The sequence below is a fragment of the Thamnophis sirtalis genome, unplaced genomic scaffold, assembly GCF_051295495.1.
Source record: "Thamnophis sirtalis isolate CommonGarterSnake01/CBP01778 unplaced genomic scaffold, rThaSir2_p1.2 scaffold_9, whole genome shotgun sequence".
Taxonomy (NCBI): Eukaryota; Metazoa; Chordata; class Lepidosauria; order Squamata; family Natricidae; genus Thamnophis; species Thamnophis sirtalis.
In genome coordinates, this window is record NW_028261389.1 from 44,070,711 (window position 1) to 44,088,531 (window position 17,821).

The 17,821-nt window shown below is 33.6% G+C and overlaps 2 protein-coding genes across 6 annotated transcripts in view; both read left to right on the forward strand.

Moving 5' to 3' along the window:
• Window positions 1-980: 980 nt before the first annotated feature.
• CCDC107 (coiled-coil domain containing 107) lies at window positions 981-8,794 on the forward strand. Of its 2 annotated transcripts, none has more exons than XM_014059493.2 (6): window positions 981-1,254; window positions 1,853-2,058; window positions 2,664-2,730; window positions 4,240-4,330; window positions 5,301-5,410; window positions 5,843-8,794. In XM_014059493.2, the coding sequence occupies exons 1-6, from the start codon at window positions 1,098-1,100 to the stop codon at window positions 6,115-6,117; spliced, it is 906 nt and encodes a 301-aa protein (XP_013914968.2). In that variant the 5' UTR covers window positions 981-1,097; the 3' UTR covers window positions 6,118-8,794. The 2 variants fall into 2 exon arrangements, with proteins under 2 accessions (XP_013914968.2, XP_013914969.2); XM_014059494.2 differs by lacking the exon at window positions 981-1,254 and adding an exon at window positions 1,273-1,417.
• Window positions 8,795-8,874: 80 nt separating this feature from the next.
• The window catches only part of CAPS2 (calcyphosine 2), a 32,518-nt gene continuing 23,571 nt past the window's right edge, over window positions 8,875-17,821 (forward strand). Inside the window, exons 1-7 of one of the 4 annotated variants that reach the window (XM_087723426.1) lie at window positions 8,875-9,158; window positions 9,987-10,073; window positions 12,170-12,216; window positions 13,722-13,767; window positions 15,780-15,899; window positions 16,889-16,921; window positions 17,214-17,402. In XM_087723426.1, the coding sequence (XP_087579552.1) occupies window positions 10,011-10,073; window positions 12,170-12,216; window positions 13,722-13,767; window positions 15,780-15,899; window positions 16,889-16,921; window positions 17,214-17,402 (498 nt within the window). In that variant the 5' untranslated portion in view covers window positions 8,875-9,158; window positions 9,987-10,010. The other 3 variants (XM_087723427.1, XM_087723425.1, XM_087723428.1) reach the window with 3 other exon arrangements.

Below are 17,821 nucleotides of genomic sequence, written 5' to 3' on the forward strand. Positions count from 1 at the left end.
AAAAGAAAAGGCTGTGGATTACGAATAGACCCTAGCATACAGAGCTACTCCCTGCCCCTTCTTTAGCCAAAAAGGGGTGATATCTATGATCTTATTTAGATATACAGACCAGATCCCTGAGAGGAGCTGGGTTGAGCCCTCCTCGGCAACAGGCCACGCCCCCAGGAAGTCCCCTTCCACGCTTTTTTTGTGTGCATGCACATGCACAGTCAGTTTTCCCGTCACGACCAAATTGTGTGCTGACTGAAGTCCTGGAATGGATTACGGTCGTGATTGGAGCTCCCACTGTACATATTCTCCAAAAATAAATAAGGCTCTTGTTTTATCACTTTACAGCTCAGAGGGTAAAGGCTATGTAAATTTGCCCAAAGTCTGCACAGTATGTAGTATTTAATATTCTATATGCCTTCCATCCTTCTGAGATGGGTAAAATGAGGACCCAGATTGTTGCAGGCAATATGCTAACTCTGTAAACCGCTTAGAGAGGACTGTAAAAGCACTGTGAAGCGGTATGTAAGTCAAAGTGCTATTGATATTGCTATTAAATTGTTTCTGATATCAGCTACATTTTTCAGTATCCATTTATATGCTCTATGACATTAGAATGTATGTGCCCCGTTTTTCATAAATAGTCTTTAGCTTTCTTCTGCATTTACAACAGTGATAATGAACTGAAATTGAATTCTGATTTCAAAACACTGGATTAATGATCCTGTTTACCCTTTTCTCATCAGCTTTATTGCAGAACTACATATTTATAATATCCTTTCCTTTCACAATTGTCAGCAGCGTTTCCCCCTCTTTTGTGAACAAAAGCGAGATTTTATGCTGGAGGTTCATGGCTAGGCTTCCGTTGACTTCACTCCTCTTCCTGCCACTTATCGCCACGCCAACAGTGTCTGGAGCCCATTAGGGGGAGCTACACAAAAATGAACCGAAGATGAAGGTCTTCTTCGCAAATCTATGGTTTGTTTGTCTTCCGCTCCCCTTTTCCAGCTTCCTTCCAGCCGGTATTGGTTTATTTGAGTGACTGTAACTGGGCGAGAGTATAGCCGACAGCCCCTTCTCGGAGAGCAGTGTTGTCACCGCGTGACGCCATGGCGCTTTCTTCGATGCAGCAGGTGTTGGTCTCCGTCGTGCTGGTGCTTTGCCTGTTCGCAGTGATGCCGAGGATATTCAGTGGGGGAGGGAAGTCTCCGCGAAGTGCCAAAAGCTCCTCTGGCCGGCCAGCTCCTCACCAGCCCCCCCGACACGGTATCGTACCGGCGACTCCATCCCTTCGTGGCAGGCAAAGGGAGACCACGTACATATTGGCTTGATGTCAGGTTCCGTCTGCAACTAGGGGACTTATGTTAAAAGAAAATAGTCCAAAAGTGCCTTATCGATAAGTTCCTTAACATTTATACCATGTTCAACTGTAAGTGGAATTAGTTAGAGAAACTGAGACTTCCATAAGCTAGGTCGACCTTCCTTGGGCTCATGTCCCTGTTGGTTGGGTTAATATGTCCTTTCTAGACAGCCTGACCAGTAAAGTAAACACAGTTGAAAGGCACCAGTATTGATCAGGTTGCTTTGGATTATTTCTTAGAAAGATAAATAATTGCCTTTTGTGTTGTAGAGATGGCTTTTGCTGTCTTTCTCTTAAGGAAAAACGTGTGTTGTCTTTATAATAATTCCTATCACTTTTCCCACAAACTGTTAATAAAGCTAAAATAATACAGGGATTCTTAATGTGTTTGTTGACAAGGAACTATCCATACAAATAAATTTCAATCCCAGATTACAGCCCTAGTTTTTATTAACTGGCTTTGGATTTAACTGGCTCTGAATTATTAAAATGTTTATTCTGTAGGTGGAGCTGAGAAAATCCTGCACACACCAAGGAATTTTGAAACTCCTGAAACTAAAACATATCAAAGCATCAAGCAAATGAAGAATGCAATGGAGAAGGAGTTGCAGACTGAACGGACTAGAGGCAATGGCAGAGACTTTGCTTTAACCCTAATGCCGCTATATGCTATTAGTGTGGGTGTGTTTGCTTTGTACAAATTCTTAAAGGTAAATATTAAAAAAAATCAAATCTAGACATGGAGTTATTTTGTAATAAGCACCTTTATAAATATGTCTTAATTTGCCAAATATATAGTATCATATAGAAATTAAAGTTTTCTTATCTTAATAAATGTTGAGGTAAAAGTTAAAATATCATGGCACATAATCTAATGAAAAGTGCCAGTACACATGAGGAGTGAACAACTTACATCTCCAGGTCTACTTGTATTTTCTGCATAGTTTTTATGGCAGCTCCTAGAACATTTCAGAATACTTTTTTTGAGACAAAGGGGGAAAATAATGCATATATGAGAAGTAATTAAATTTGCTATATTTAAAAATTGCATTTTGTCCTTGTGTTGCTAACTTTTTGGGACTCACATTATGCAACTGAAAGCATAAGGAAATTATAATTTTATTATAATTTACTTCATCTCAATATTCTGGATATTCTTAATTTTATTAAAGGACTGAAAGTAAACAGAAAACATGCTAATGTAGGAATGTTTTGGAATATTATGTAAATATTTTGTTTACATTATATAGTACTGATACTTTTATTAATCTTACATATTTGAGACACTTATAGAGATTGTTTTATGATTTTATAGATGAAATCGCAGGAAGAAAGTTTATCCAAAAAAGAAAAAAATGCAGAAGAAAAAACAAAAGAAACAGGTACGAATTGGGTCAAAATGTTTTGCTTATAGTTTTTACACCCTTATTAACTTAATACAAATTATCAACTGTTAACTTGATATTGAGATTTATACAGTACATGAGTTTATTAACCATGGCTTCTCCATTCAGACAAAACAATTTATTCCAGTTTTTATTATTGCTTCATTGGCAAGTGGAAAACTTTTTGTCTTCAAAGTACAGTTCTGTGGTGATAAATCCCCCCCCACACACACCTACCTTCTTATCCAAAGAGAACAATTTCTTACAACTGAAAACAGCCAAAAGTTTAATTTACTTTGACAGAATGTGAATGCAACAGCAAAGAAAAAAAGTTATGTGGAATAGCATTTCTTTAACTTTCTTTTTCATGATTGACATTCTTTTAGAAAGAGGGAACTCATGTTGTTACTAATTGCAGCAGATGAGTGCAACAGCTTTTTGGTGACAAAGAAGAGACTTGATTTTTTAGATCAGAAAATGGCATAGTTAAAAGCTTTGATGATTAATTCATCTGAAAGATTCACCTACCTGGAAAATCCTGATAAATAATATGTCTTAGATGTTGACACATTGTTTAAAGTGAATAAAGACATTCAAGATGAAATGACCCATTTCCTAGGCAGAAATAACTATTTTATTTATTTATTCACTTACTTACTTACTTACTTACACTCCTTATTATGCTGAGAAACATCACCAGTAGTTATAAAGAAATATATACATGGTTTCTTTTCATTCCAGATACAGTATGCTTATTGTGAGATTTCTATTTCAATTCCTTGTTAGAATGGAAGTTCTGTTGCAGTACATTGTTTTCCTTTGGCAAGATGGAATCATATCTGATTTCATAAACAGATAAGCTATTTAGCAGAGTTATTTTGGCAGTTAAACAATGACATCATCTCATTTTAATTTTTAAATAATATTTTGTTTTAACTCTGGGGAAACAGTATACTGTATAACTGCATCCAAAAGGGTTTAATCAATATTCTTTTCAAATTGGAAAAATTACATTGTTTATGTGGAAGTACTATTTGAGAATAAGGTTTGGAATTTATTGAATCTTACGTTCAATAAAACAGACTGCTAATTATACCACATTGTATATACCATGACAGTGTAAATATAACTTCAGAGAAATACAGTATTAAAGTCTATCTAAATGGGACATTTATTGTGTTGCTTTTATTGGGACTAGATCAGTTTAAATTCCTCTTCAATGCATTGTGGCTTTGTCTGCTTGTTAGAAATAGTACTTCATTTTCAGTTCGAACCTTCAAATATTTTTAAATCATTTTTGAAAAATATCTAAGGCATAAAACAATTTGTTTTAGAATCCAGTAGGGATTCTTTCATGTGTATTTATTAGAAAAATGCTTTGTTTCAGATCCTACAATCTGAAAAGAACTGTATACTTCCACTTCTGCCTGCTGCTTAAGTTTTTTGTTTAACCTTAAAGATGTTCAGTTTATGCTAGGTTTTAAAAAGTGTATATTCTCACTTCAGAGCATCAACTTTTGGAATTGGAGCAACATCTTGCACAAACAGAAAAAATGTTAAATTCATTATTGACTCAGTTAGATCCACTTTCAAGCTGGTGAGTCAAAATAGAATAAATCATAGCATTTCATTTAAATATTATGTTGTTTATTTCAGATGTGGGAAAGAGATCTGAGAGATCATGGTTGTGAACTTAAAATAAGAACATAATGCCAATATATCACAAATGACACATTTCTTCTTATTTTTAGCAATGTTTATTACAAATATGTTTCACGGAGACAATTTTACCCCTTTTAGGGGCAAAAAGGAATGATAATTAGAATTTAAAGGTGCCATCATTTTTAACCATTTCTTTCAAGCACAGAATTTGAATTTATTTTTGAAAAACTTATACCACTACCACATTACTGAGGTAGTTTACAATTTTTAACATTAATTATGCCGTTAAATAGAAAAAATAAAAATACTGTAAATCAAATGTACTTTATTTCTTTTGCTATACCTGTGTGTACAAGTACAAGTATGTAAAATATCTATAGTTGCTTATGCCTACTTTAAAGTAAATATGGCTGGATTCTGTTTCTGCATTATCAAAATAACCACAGATTTGTATTTTAGAACTTTTGCAGCAATGGCTTTTTAATATAATTAAAATCATGTAGTGACTGACAAATTGAAGGAATTTCCAGTACTTTTAAAGACTATACTGATATTATTCAACAATTCCATGTAAAAAGTAATTCGATTTTAAGTTTATAAGCTGGTTTGGATATAGTACTAATCTGCGTTTTAGTACTATATGTAAAAAATCCTGGAATTGCTTTAATACAGTGGACAGAAATATAATGAATTTTATATTAGCTTGGTTTTCACCTAAAACTGTGTGGGGCTGATTACAAATGAACAAGTAATCTTAGTTTGAAATTTAGTTTCATTTAAGTAAAATATAGGTAATGTGGTTGATCTAAATTTACCAATAATACTAATGAATTCAATATTATTTTAATAAAATGGTAATTATTTTTTGTCCTGATTAATTCTGATCCAGCTTTTTGGCTTTTCAGTATTAATACTTTGGCTTCTGAGCAGAAAGATGAAATTATGGAACAACTTGAGTCGATTAGAAAGCTGATGAAAGAAAGTGGATTAGACAAATCAGTCATGAAACCACAAGGTACTTTTGGAAGATTTTAACACTCTCTAATAAATTACTACTAGATATCTTGATTATTTTAGTTTTCCTACTCTAAACAAGTATTGCACTAATCTGCATGTTCTTTTGTGCATATGAATTGGCTTGTTCCATTTGATCTATTCTAAAGTTCCAAGCAAGACCAGAGTTCTTATTGTTTCTTACCCCTTCACTACCATATTATATATGACCTATTAACTGACTTATTAACTTGCTTTTAGAACAAACTGCAAAAACTTGCTTTATGATTTAATAGATAATATAAAAACTGGTGATCAATCAAACTATTTTAATACATTCTCTATTATAAGGAAAACAAAATATCTTGTTTCTAATTTTCTGGTAGTAAATTGGTTTAATTGCAAAAACAGTAACTTAATTTTAATGTTACTGTTTCCCCTTTTATATATTAAGATATCAGCCACCATACATGCCAAGAGAAGCTTGAAGGTCTTATAGAGTCATTCAGCGAACATCCAGAAGTAAAAATAGATGAGAATATTTACAAGAAATGTGAGCATGATGCCTTATTTGAAGATATGGAAGAGTCTTACAGTGTAAAAAAGTATCAGCGTTTTGATCATGAATGCTTACTCAGCACAATGGAAGAACCAAAGAAGATGGAAGTAACTAATCAAGATACAACAGAATTAGATACTGGGTTAAGAAGACGTCTTAGGAATGAATGAACGAACTATAATGAATATTGGACATACTATACAACACACTTTAAAATTTTAAAATATATTCACAATAATTGCTGTATATTTTAAAATGATATATTTATGAACATTTCCTATTTATTATGAATAAAATAATTTCTGCATATTCTGCACAGAAAGTGTATATTCTATCCAGTATCATAATCACAGTTTCACTTTTAAAGTTATTAAAGTGTGGGCATGGGCATAAAAATATTGTATTTGTGTTATACGGCTCTGCAGAAATTATTTGCAACAAATATGGAATGTACCAGTATTAATTATTTAGTTACTTGACATTTCATGTAACTTTAGTATGGATTCTGATATTCTCTTTTTTGGAAACAGTGGAAACAGGTTTATTTCTTTGAGAAAAACTACCTATGTTTGAGACAAACTACCTACCTTTCATTAAATATCAATAAGCCCTAGATTTTATTTGTAACTGATTAGTATTGAAAATATAAAATGGAGCAGTTAAATACAATGCATGCATTATGATAGCTAATTATATGATGAATTGCCAAACACGTTATCCTGATTCTACTATTGTGCTTAATTTAGTAAGGTGTTTTGCTATTGTTTAATCTGCTGATTTTTGCAGGCTATTGATGCAAATTTGACCATGTTATGCAGTTCCAAAATCCTCATAGATGATTAATTGACTGACTGACTATTTATTTATTTATTTGCTCATCTCCCTCAAAGAGGGGCTCTGGGCAGTGATATCGCCCATCTGTTTTCTCAGAATAATGTGAGAATAGTTGCTAAGAATATTATGGCATTTTCTGTAGAAGTCATAAAGCAGGACATGACCATACACTCTACAAGGGTAGATTCTTTTTTCAAAGCTGGTTTCATAATTTATTTATTTATTTATTCATGATGGTAAAGTAGCAAATTGAATCCCTATAAAACTTTTTGATATTCATAAATTGATTGAGGTAGCAGGGCAATTTCCCTCTTTGTAGAAATTCTGTGACATTCTGTGAGTTTGTCCAGAATTTTTTCCTTATCCTTTATCATGGTTATTATTATAAAATAAGGGCAGCAGTGACTCTGGAGAATATATAACAGAGTTATTTATCAACCGTGCTCCCTTGCCAGGAAATTCAATAGTTACCACAATGTTAGAGGGGTTTGTCTTATAATGAAAAATATAATTTTAGGTAATGGGATACTTTGTCCTTTATTGAAAGTTAACACTGGCAACATATATTTTTTATTGTAAAGTTTTAAGCCCAGATGAGAGTGGATTGGCTTGGTTGAAGGCCTGCCTATACGACTGCTAAAATATTCTTCCCCCAACAAAGTTTCTAGTATAAAATCTGACATGGAGTTTGCTAATAATATCTACTAAATTGATAAGCCAGTACTATATAGTTCTTTAAATAATATGTTGTATCTTTCCAGATGCTCTTGAAAATGATGATAAATATAGCCAAGCCCTGTTCTGTGGCATATAGACTGTTTTTAATTGCATAAATCAAATTATGGGTTGCATGGTAGAAAAGTCAAGAGTATTGTACATCAGTCAGAATGATTTTGTATCAATTTGGAATGGATTATTTGTCTTCTACAGCCTTTCTAAGTTTAAGAACTAAAAATATAGTAAGTCAATTTAGGACTGCTTTGCCAGTATGAATGGTCTCCTAATGTATAGACTTTAGCTGTCAGGATTTTTAAGCAATATGGACAAATAGCCAGTGTCAGATTATCCTGTGGATACCTACAAAAACCTAGCTTTCTGAACAAAGCTGTAATCCTGGGTGGAAAGAGAAGAGGATGAGCAGCAGTCAAGTGAATGAACTCGGTTACGGTGGCAATGAATGAAGATTTGAAGACCTAAAGGAATGGGTTAGGTACAAATTAAGAGATCTGTCATCATGGAGAAAATCTATATAGTTGTTAAGAGTTCACACCAATTTAGTCATAAATTAATAGGCTTTGCTGAGAATTCTGGAAACTGAAACAATATACATAAAGAACTTCAGGTTGTGGAGGATTGCTATAAACTACTGGCAATAGTCCATGTAACAATTTGATTTATGCCCGTGGGTCTCAACTTTCCTAATGCCGCGACTCTTTAATACAGTTCCTCATGTTGCGGTGACCCCCAACCATAAAATTATTTTGTTTTCTGTATTTTTTTGAAAATATGTGTTTTCCGATGGTCTTAGGCGACCCCTGTGGAAGGGTCGTTCGACCCCCAAAGGGGTCCTTACCCACAGGTTGAGAACCACTGATTTATGCAATCAAAAACAAATGATCATCTGCATTTGCTGCAGCATATTTGGCATTTATTGTGAGCGTATTACCCTTAGGAGAAACTTTGGGTAAAGGATGAGAAAAGAGTACAACTATTTTTATAACTGGAAATCTTATAAACTTTGCTGAAAATGGATAAAAATGAACTAATTTTGTGATTTGTTTAAAAGTTTTGTTTATGGGAAAAAGGGAACTAATGTGCAATATGAGAGTGAAGACAGTAATTGCTTAACTGCTGCAAAGTACATCAGAATTTGCTGCTTTTTATGTTTTCTTGGGTTTTTACTTTTAATTTTCTTTTATAATATTTTTATATTTCTATGTTTCTGTAGTTTTTAAAACCTTTGTACAATCTTTTAATAAAATTATTCATACAATATAGAGAAAGATTGAGAAAGCTGGGTCTGTCCAGATTTATTCATTTGTCACACTGAAGTTCCAGACAATGGCCAATTGTTAAGATGAAGGAATTATAAAAAAATATCCCATAAACAGAATCCTTACGGATTAACGAACACCGGTGTAGAATAATTCTTATAATCTGCTGCCCTATAATAATTTTCGAAATTACCGGGATCCCTGTTTAGCGGAAGACAGCACAACCTGGGAGAAACGTACATCGGAGCAAACAGGTTCTTCCTAAATACAACCAGACGGAAATCAGGAAAAGGGAAACCCGGTTAGGAGCGCGCATCAGACTCCGTGGAGAGACGCGAAGAAAGGACGGCAGGAGCGAGAGCTGGAGACCGAGCGAGAAAAACGTAGGTGGAAAAAAAGAAGCGTCGGTCACTCGCGTCCTTTCCCCGTTTAGAGATCACTTTCTAATTTTCAAAGCGTGACGCGGAGGAAAAGAAAACGTTCCGGCCTGTTTACAAGGGAACCTTGGCAACCATGGCAGTATGTGTACGTGCGCGCGTCCCCCAGCAAGGGCGATGAGACGCAGGTAGAATATTCTGCCATTAAAAAAACATAAACAAAAACAAGCCTGAAGCGCCTCATTCTAGCTGTAAAGTGAAAACAGTTGGAAATGCCTATTTCGCCCTTCGCTTTCCTGACTTTGTACACCTGTTAAGTGTTATTTTACAGAAACAAGCTGGGTCAACGCATGTAAGAAGGAAGCGTCTGCCTCTCGTTTTCGGCGCGCAAGGCATTTTGTCTGATGGGTGTTGACCTGCTGCAGGGAAATCAAGCTTTGTTTGTCCCTATCCGCGAAAGCCTCCGTTTTGCTTAGTTCGCTACAAAATCAGTTGACTTCCTAGCTAGCCGGTTCTCGAGACAACAGGTTCTGTTCTGTTCTATTTGGCTGAGAAAATATGGATACTTCCAACAGGTCCTCCAAGGGGTAGAACTTACTGCTTTCTTCTTGCTCTCCAGCTTTGATTTGAATTTTTAGTGCAAGTCGGATATTAATTATTATTAAATAACTCAAGACAGGGAACATAATATTCCTCCCCCCTCCTATTTTCCCCACTACAACACTGTGAGGTGAGTTGGGGGGGGGAGAGGGAGGGAACCTCTTATTTTGTTGAAACCCTTCTTATAGCATCTGATCATCCCTCTCCAGTCAACTTTATAATTTTACTTTTCAGCTCCCATTTAAGTTAGAAGTTCAGATGGATTTGGAGATTAAAGGAATTGCTGCATCTCCAAAAAGACCAGTTCTACTGTCCTCTCAGGTACATTTAAAATTAACTTTACAAAATTTGGGAGAGTTCCCTTTCTAATAAAGTGTGACCTGGTTTGGAGCATGGCACTGAGTGGAGTGACTAGAAGTGCTGCTTCGGAGATAGCCAGATATGAGACTTTGTGAGATTGGGCCAAGGGATCAGTTGGGACTCCTGCTTGCTTATCTTCCCCCCTGTAGTTTAGTAAGAACCCTGTTCTGTGACTGACAGTGTCTTCTCATTTCACCAGGTTATGAAGAGTGGGTATACTCCAAGTCCCTTCCCTTAAATGTTTCCAGTTAGTGAGATCTAGGAAGCACACCTTCTCTGTAGCAGATCCTGTTCTATGGAATGCCTTCCCACTGAGATCTGGCAAGAACCCCTCTTCTAGCCCTTGAGGGGACCCTGAAGAGCTCAAGCATTGGGGTAGAATGAGGGTGAAGCCCAGTGAAGTTGACTGTTAATGTGGGGAGGAGTATATTATTTGGGCCCCGGAGGTTTCCATGGTAGATTTATTTTAGAATGTTTTGCTGTTGTTCCTGTTTATAGGCCACCCAGAGTTATGGTGCATAAGATAGCTACATAAATTTTCTAAATGAATAAATAATTTAGAGATTATTTTTGTTAGCTAAAGGAATGATGTGTAATTTTTTTAACTGGATATGTTGAGTAATATTTCAGAAAAAACAGACCTGGATTTGTTTTAGATATCTTTCTGAAGAGCACATCATAGATCTGTTCTTCCAGTTAAATGTTAGGAAAGTGGAGAAAATTAAAGATATTTGCAAAGTGAAAGCAAAAAAGATTCATATTCCCAAACATTGCATATTGCTGGGTTAGATCTAAAATTATTACATTTCTCCATTTTTACAATTATTCTTTTAAATATATAATTATTTTCCAAAAGCTACAATTTTGTTGTACTGTATCTGCACCCTTAGAGCATACCAGTTATATTTATATAATCAATATAGTTTATATTAGGAGTGTCAAACTCAGATCCAGCCCATGGAGTACTTAGGCCTGGCCCACCGGCCCACCCTGGAAACAGCAAAAGACCATCCCATTGTGTCTCTGCCAGCGAAAACAGAGCTTGGGAGGCTGCCCATGGCCCTCCTGAGTTCCATTTTCACTGGCAGAGAGTTGCAGGAGGCTGTCACAGCCAAAAATGGAGCTCGGGAGCCCATTTTCTCTGGCAGAGACCTCGGGCCACCACAGGCACCCCCGACACGAGTGACGTCAAGCTGGCCACGTGCACCATGGCCACGCCCACTCGGATCCCTGAGGTCAAACACAACCCTCAAAGAAATCAAGTTTGACACCCCTGCTTTATATAATATAATCTGCAAATTTAAATGAAATTTCTGTCTTGCAATCTATTTCTTGTTTCGGTTATAGGAAAGCCAGTGTTTCATTAAACAACTATAATTTTTTTGTGTGAAATGGCCCTAGTGATCTTTCAACGGATTATGCAAGGAACACACACACACACACACACACACACACACACACACACAACTAATAATACTATATAATAGCATTAATTTACTCTTTCAAATAGCAAACCAATTTACTTGTTCAACTATCTGCTTGAAAGGGCAAGTTGATATGTTTTTCCCCAAAATATTGGAAACAACATATATATTATAATATTTATATATTATCTCCAATATATAAGAAAATACCATGAAGTAATAAAAGGAAGAGGAAGCTTACCCTACCCAATGGATATTTATGTTACCTGCCAGGGCTCTGGATACCATACTTCAGAACAAAATTAAATAATTTTTTTTTTTTAGCAATTAAAAACGAATCCATCAAAGTTTGGTATAAGATGGGTGGTTATGTAAATGTTTGAAATAAATAAATAAAGTAACTTTTGATAGATAAACTTGTTATTCCATAAAGTACCACAGAACTGACCAAAATTCTTTTAAAATCCTAGTTTCCATTCCCTTGGATTTCCCCTGAATTAAACTACTATTCTTATTGTATTTCTTTGTTTCTTTTAATAATTGATTCTTATTTATGTTCACACTTTCATTGAGTATGGAGGAACATGAAAACAAACAAAACAAGCAAACAAAAGCTTTGTATTCTTTTTTCAGGGTTGGAGGCCAAACACAAGATTAAGCCATGGTCCTCGACCAGCCGAGTAAGTATTTTCCTTTTAAAAACTGTCTTTGCAAATATGATAGTATAATAGAATACTAATATGAAACAAATCAAACAGATCAAGAAACACTTTTTCCCCTTAAAATGTTCTGATCTAGGAATGTCACATTTTGTTTGGCAGACAGCTGAGAAGAGATGATAGTGCAAAGAAAGAAGTGTCTTGTGTTGTGATATCAAATCATAATTATGCTTTATAAATCTTGTCAAATATTTCACTGATGGAATTGCTGACTGGTGAGTGGTAGTGTCAGATTCAGAAATTGTCTAGCTTCATTAAAGGTTTCAATAGCTGAAAGTTCTGTGTTTTAAAATATTTAAGCAGACTGAAATTTCAGTATTTTTTAACTCTAATGTCACATTGTTCATGTGCTAATATTAATTTTAAGTAGCAGATTTCAAAGAGAGATTAGCAAAAATTGGCATTCCTTTGCTTCTGTATGCATGAAGTTCTATGGCTGTCTAGATACAATGATTTGAAAATAAAAGTGATTAATATTAGAATTCCTCAAATGTATTTTTACTTTTATATCTCATCTTTCTTCTGGTAACAAAGCAGCATATACAGTATTCTTACTTGCTCATCTATTTTTAGCTACTCCTATTGATGTATTTTTTCTTCTTTTATTTTATTGTTCTCTTATTTTACTTTTGCTTTGGTTAAATTTCCTTTTCATTTCTCCAATTTTTATTTTTGTAAGCCATGTAGAGTAGCTCTACATTGAGATGGCCAGCAAAAAAATAATTTAATAATTGTTATTATTTTACTTATTTAGCAATATAGATAATTAATGTTCATGGATTAAGAAATAACAACAGTATAATGTTTAGTTCTATTAGAATAAAATACTATTATTTTAGAGTTTTGTATGTAAAGTTTATAAATATATTTGCACATGTGTGAAACAATTTTGCACAAACCTAATAAATATATTTATCGAAAATATACTTAAAGATGTTTGGGAAAGTTTTGGGTGGGACTAAAAGTTTTATGCATGCAAATATAGGGGTATATTGTTCCTGTTGATGTTTGTATCAGGTATTGGCATCTTTCAAATTATGTGCTAGAGAATTTAGGAAAATTGCAAAGGTAGAATACTAGAGTTGATTCCTAATTAATATTATACATTAGTAATTCTCCATTTTAAGATTGTAATTAATTGGTAATCTCTCAATCTGTTTCACATGAATCTATCTAATGCTACAAATTAATTGTGTTCTATATGTTTCTTTCTTAATTAAGTTCAGAAAGAACTCAAATGTGATATAAATATTTTTTGTAATCAAATGATATAAATGGAAGATGGTTTGTATGATAATAATCAACCCCTCTGTTATCAATTAATTGTGAGAATAGAAATGGATGATTTTGACTTGCTGATTTTTAATCCATTTTCAAAAATCAGCAACCTTACTTTGAAGGAAAAAGATGTGTGACATCTAAAAACCAGGGAAGTATTATAATTTTAAATTTCTAATTCTCCATAGTGTGCCATGTCTTGACTTGGGAAAGTTGGGAGATTCAGAAGATGAGGTAATAGCTATTTGGCTTTTTTTTGATATTATTTAAAAATATGCAAATATTAAATATGACAGTTGTTTGAATACAAACACTGGAACAGAAATGAAACCAGTTTTCATGGTCTACGTTAGCTTTTATTTTCTTTTCATTTGCTAATTTTCCTGGATTTATATCAATTTTTTAAAGGAAGTTTATCTGCAGCTATATTTAGCAGTTAGTGATTTAATAAGTGAAAAACTCATTTTCTTTTATCTTCTTATTGTTAATTTACAAAAGCTAGACAAGTGTATAGCAAATACTATGCATTGTGAAAACAAAGCAGGTGATTAAATTCCAGACTATGGAAAAATAATTGCTAAGTATAATAAGGCCTAATTTAGGACAAATTGGCAATCGCTGCTTGTTTTCACTCTAATTTCATAGTGATGACCAAATCTGGCTGTAGGTTCTACCTTGGCTTACTTTCTCTAATAAGCAGCCAAGTCAGAGGATCATTTAAACGTTTTAGAGTACTAAAGAGGGCTCCCCCTATAAAATGGAGGGTCTTGAAAAATGGTTTATATTTACTTTTTATAGTTAGTGCAACAAAGAACTTCTAAGTAAAAGTTGATTGGTTCAGAAATGATCATCTGTCCAGTTACATCATAGAAATCAAGATATCCGATAATATGTGAGCATAGCAATAGAAAAGAGCATTGTATTAAAGTATTAAAGAAGTAAAATGTTAGCATGGAAAAACATATCATGAGTCTCATAGAGTCCATTTTGAAAAAAAATACAATTTCACCTAAGCTGAAATTTCTTAACATGCTCAGTTAAAAAAAAAGGCTTTTGTTATTCAGCCTGAGAAAGTTCTTATTTTTCAGTTAGTTTTCAGCAAGTTGGTTGCTAAGGGAAAACTTTAGCATTCCATTCTTATGCTCAAAATGTAAACTAAATTAAAGAAGGTAAACCCATATTAGTTTGACAGTGCAACAGTACTACAAAACCCATAGTATTAGTCTAACTTATGTGGACTACAGTAGGCAGCATATACATTTAATACATTATTATTAATTATAATTATTTAAAATTTTCCGATCATTGCTATTCTTTATACAGGTATTCCTCAACTTACGACCACAATTAACCTTAGCATTTCTGTTGCTTAAGTGAAACATTTGTTAAGTGAGTTTTGCTCATTTTATTTTTCTTGCCACAATTGTTAAGTGTATCCCTGCAATTGTTAAGTTAGTAACATCGTTGTTAAGGGACTTAGCTTTCCCATTGATATTGAAGGTTACAGAAGGTGATCACATGAGCCCAGGACATCATAAATATGAGTCAGTTGCCAAGTGTCTGAATTTTGATCATGTGACCATGAAGATGCTGCAATGTCACTTTTTCAATGCTGTTGTAACTTCAAACAGTCACTAACTGAACTGTTGTAAGTCAAGGACTACCTGTATGTGGCATTTTACTTATCTGTGTATTTATTTGACATGGCACACAAGTCCATAATATACCTCCCAGATTTCATCTTGGTTTTAACTCAAAGTAAAGGGAATCAAAAACAAAGAAAAACCAAATAATTCTTTAATTTCAGAGTTAATTAGATACAGTTATCTGGTGTCCATTATATATGTTTGATTTGTTTTTAAATTCTTTACACATAAAAATAATACTGATGAGTAGCAAATCTGAGCAAGAAAATTCCTTAAGTTATTTGCTATCTGTACTGGTGCTGGGTTACTAGGATCTGTTTCTATCATCTCAATAATATGAAATTTCTGAATTTTTTAGACAAGCTTATTTGATTACATGTCTGTGGAGAATCTCAGTTGTCCATGTCACAGTTGTCCCAAAGATGCTTTTCAAAAGACAAGTGGGCTTCCTTAGTTTTTTCTTGAAAATGTTTCGCTTCTCATCCAAGAACCTTCAGAACTGAAGAAGCTTCTTGGATGAGAAGCAAAACATTTTCAAGAAAAAACTAAGAAAGTCCAGTTTATTTGATTACAGAGAAATAAATGTGTCTTATGTTTTAGGATGGAGATAATGGCTCACTGTACAATGGTGTACGACCTTACACTGGCCCTCCACGTGTATCTTCATCTTTTAGGAGGGGCACTCAAAGTACTCACACACAATATCATAACATAGAACAGGTAAGTTGGCTTATTGAAGGAGGTATTTTCAAACATAACTCTTCCAGAAACAAATCTCATCTAAATGTATGTAACAACTGAATCACTGTAGTTAAAATGATTAGCATTGTTTTAGGAAAGATAATATTCAACAGAGTTACATGATCACAGAATAATGCATACATTCTCATATCTTCAGAATTCCTAAGCAGATAAGATAGTAAAAATTAGAAAATACTGTGAGAAAAAAGAGATTGATTCTATTGCTGTGGGATCTGTTAGGGCCTTAAATTAAATAGGATAGATTCAACTTGTGCTCTATTTGGTGCTCTTAAACTTCAAATTTTTGAGTCATATGACAGTTGTATAAGCATTTTGTGTATTGGAGTATCTAATTTGTTTATTTTGAAATACCGGTTACCATTCTTTGGAATTTTTATTAGTGAAAATAACTGAAATATACTGATTTTTTTAAAAAAAAATCCTTCAGTTTTAAATAATATTTTGTATAGCGTGATTTTAGTTATCATTTTCAGAATCCTATTTTGAAACTCTGTCTGCCATAAAAAGTATCAAGCCTCTTATAAGCATGGTTAAGAGGAGCCATTATTTGAAAGACCCATTTATTATGATATTATATCTGGGTGAACAGGCAGAATGAAAATGGTCCACAACTTCCTTCTCTTAGATTACTCGATTTTGATACCAGAATTTAAAAATGGAAATGTTGCTACCTGCTTAGTTCTGAATCACAGCCAGCATGTTAGAATTGTATTTTGCCCTATAGTTCTGTTATTCTTACCTAGAAATACTTTCTCCTGTATAATAGGGCTTACTTTTAAATACAAATATATGATTTGTGATTAATGTTGCTAATTCCAGAATTAAGATATTCTGATTTTTTCTTCATTATTAAAACATATCAGATTTTGTTAATTAGTTTAAATAATGATTTTTTTTTTAAAAAAAGAATATTGTAATATGTATTTTCTTCCCTTTTTATTGTATAGGCAGCAAGGAGACATGACCTGAAGAAAATTGAGGTAAATAATTTAAGAAGTAAAATGAATCACATTTTAAAATAACAAATACGATTTTTTTTTGTAATGATGGTGATGATATGTGTATATTTGTTCTACTACTCTGTAACAAATCCTATTAGTAAAAATGTAACTTCATATTTTCAATTTTTTTTGCTTTAGATTTGCAGTTATATCTAGCATCTCTGCAAATCTGAACAATCTTGAGTTGGACAATTGATAAATATTTAAATGTTATGTTTGATTCCATTCAATTGATTATACCGTTATTACTGTTCTAATTATTTATTTGCAGCTTTCTTCAAAGGAGCAAAAAACAATACCAGAAAATCTGCCACTCCCAGCAGACATATACAAGCTGAAATATCAGCAATATGAAACAGAAATGAAAGAGGGCTATAAGCAGTATTCTCAGAGAGCTGCAAAAAAGAAAATAAATAATAACCTGTTTCATGAACTTCCATGCAAGATAGCTGAAAAAAAGGTAACATTCATATATTACCCCAGCATAACAAATCTATCTAAAACACTGTATGGAGATTAGCTTCACTAAAGCAAATGTAGGGTGTAAGGTATAATAAGGACAATCTAAACAGTGAATAGATTTTTATTATGGACGAATGTAAGTGTTAAGTCCCCCCCATCCCCCCCCAATTCTGCTTTTTCCAACCTCTGCATATTCAACTACATTTTTTCCCTTTGATGCTCATTGTATTTCCCTCTTTGTTTTATAGTTCTATGTTCCATTTCTTTGCATTTTAATTTGTATATAGTTGCTTGGCTAATATGCTGTTTTCATTTTTGCCCTTAGTGATTTGTGAGTTTGCACTGATAAGGAGTTGGCTTGGTCTTCTAGAATGGTAACAGTTTCCCAGTTGAAACTATGGTTAAGTCTGTCCACAT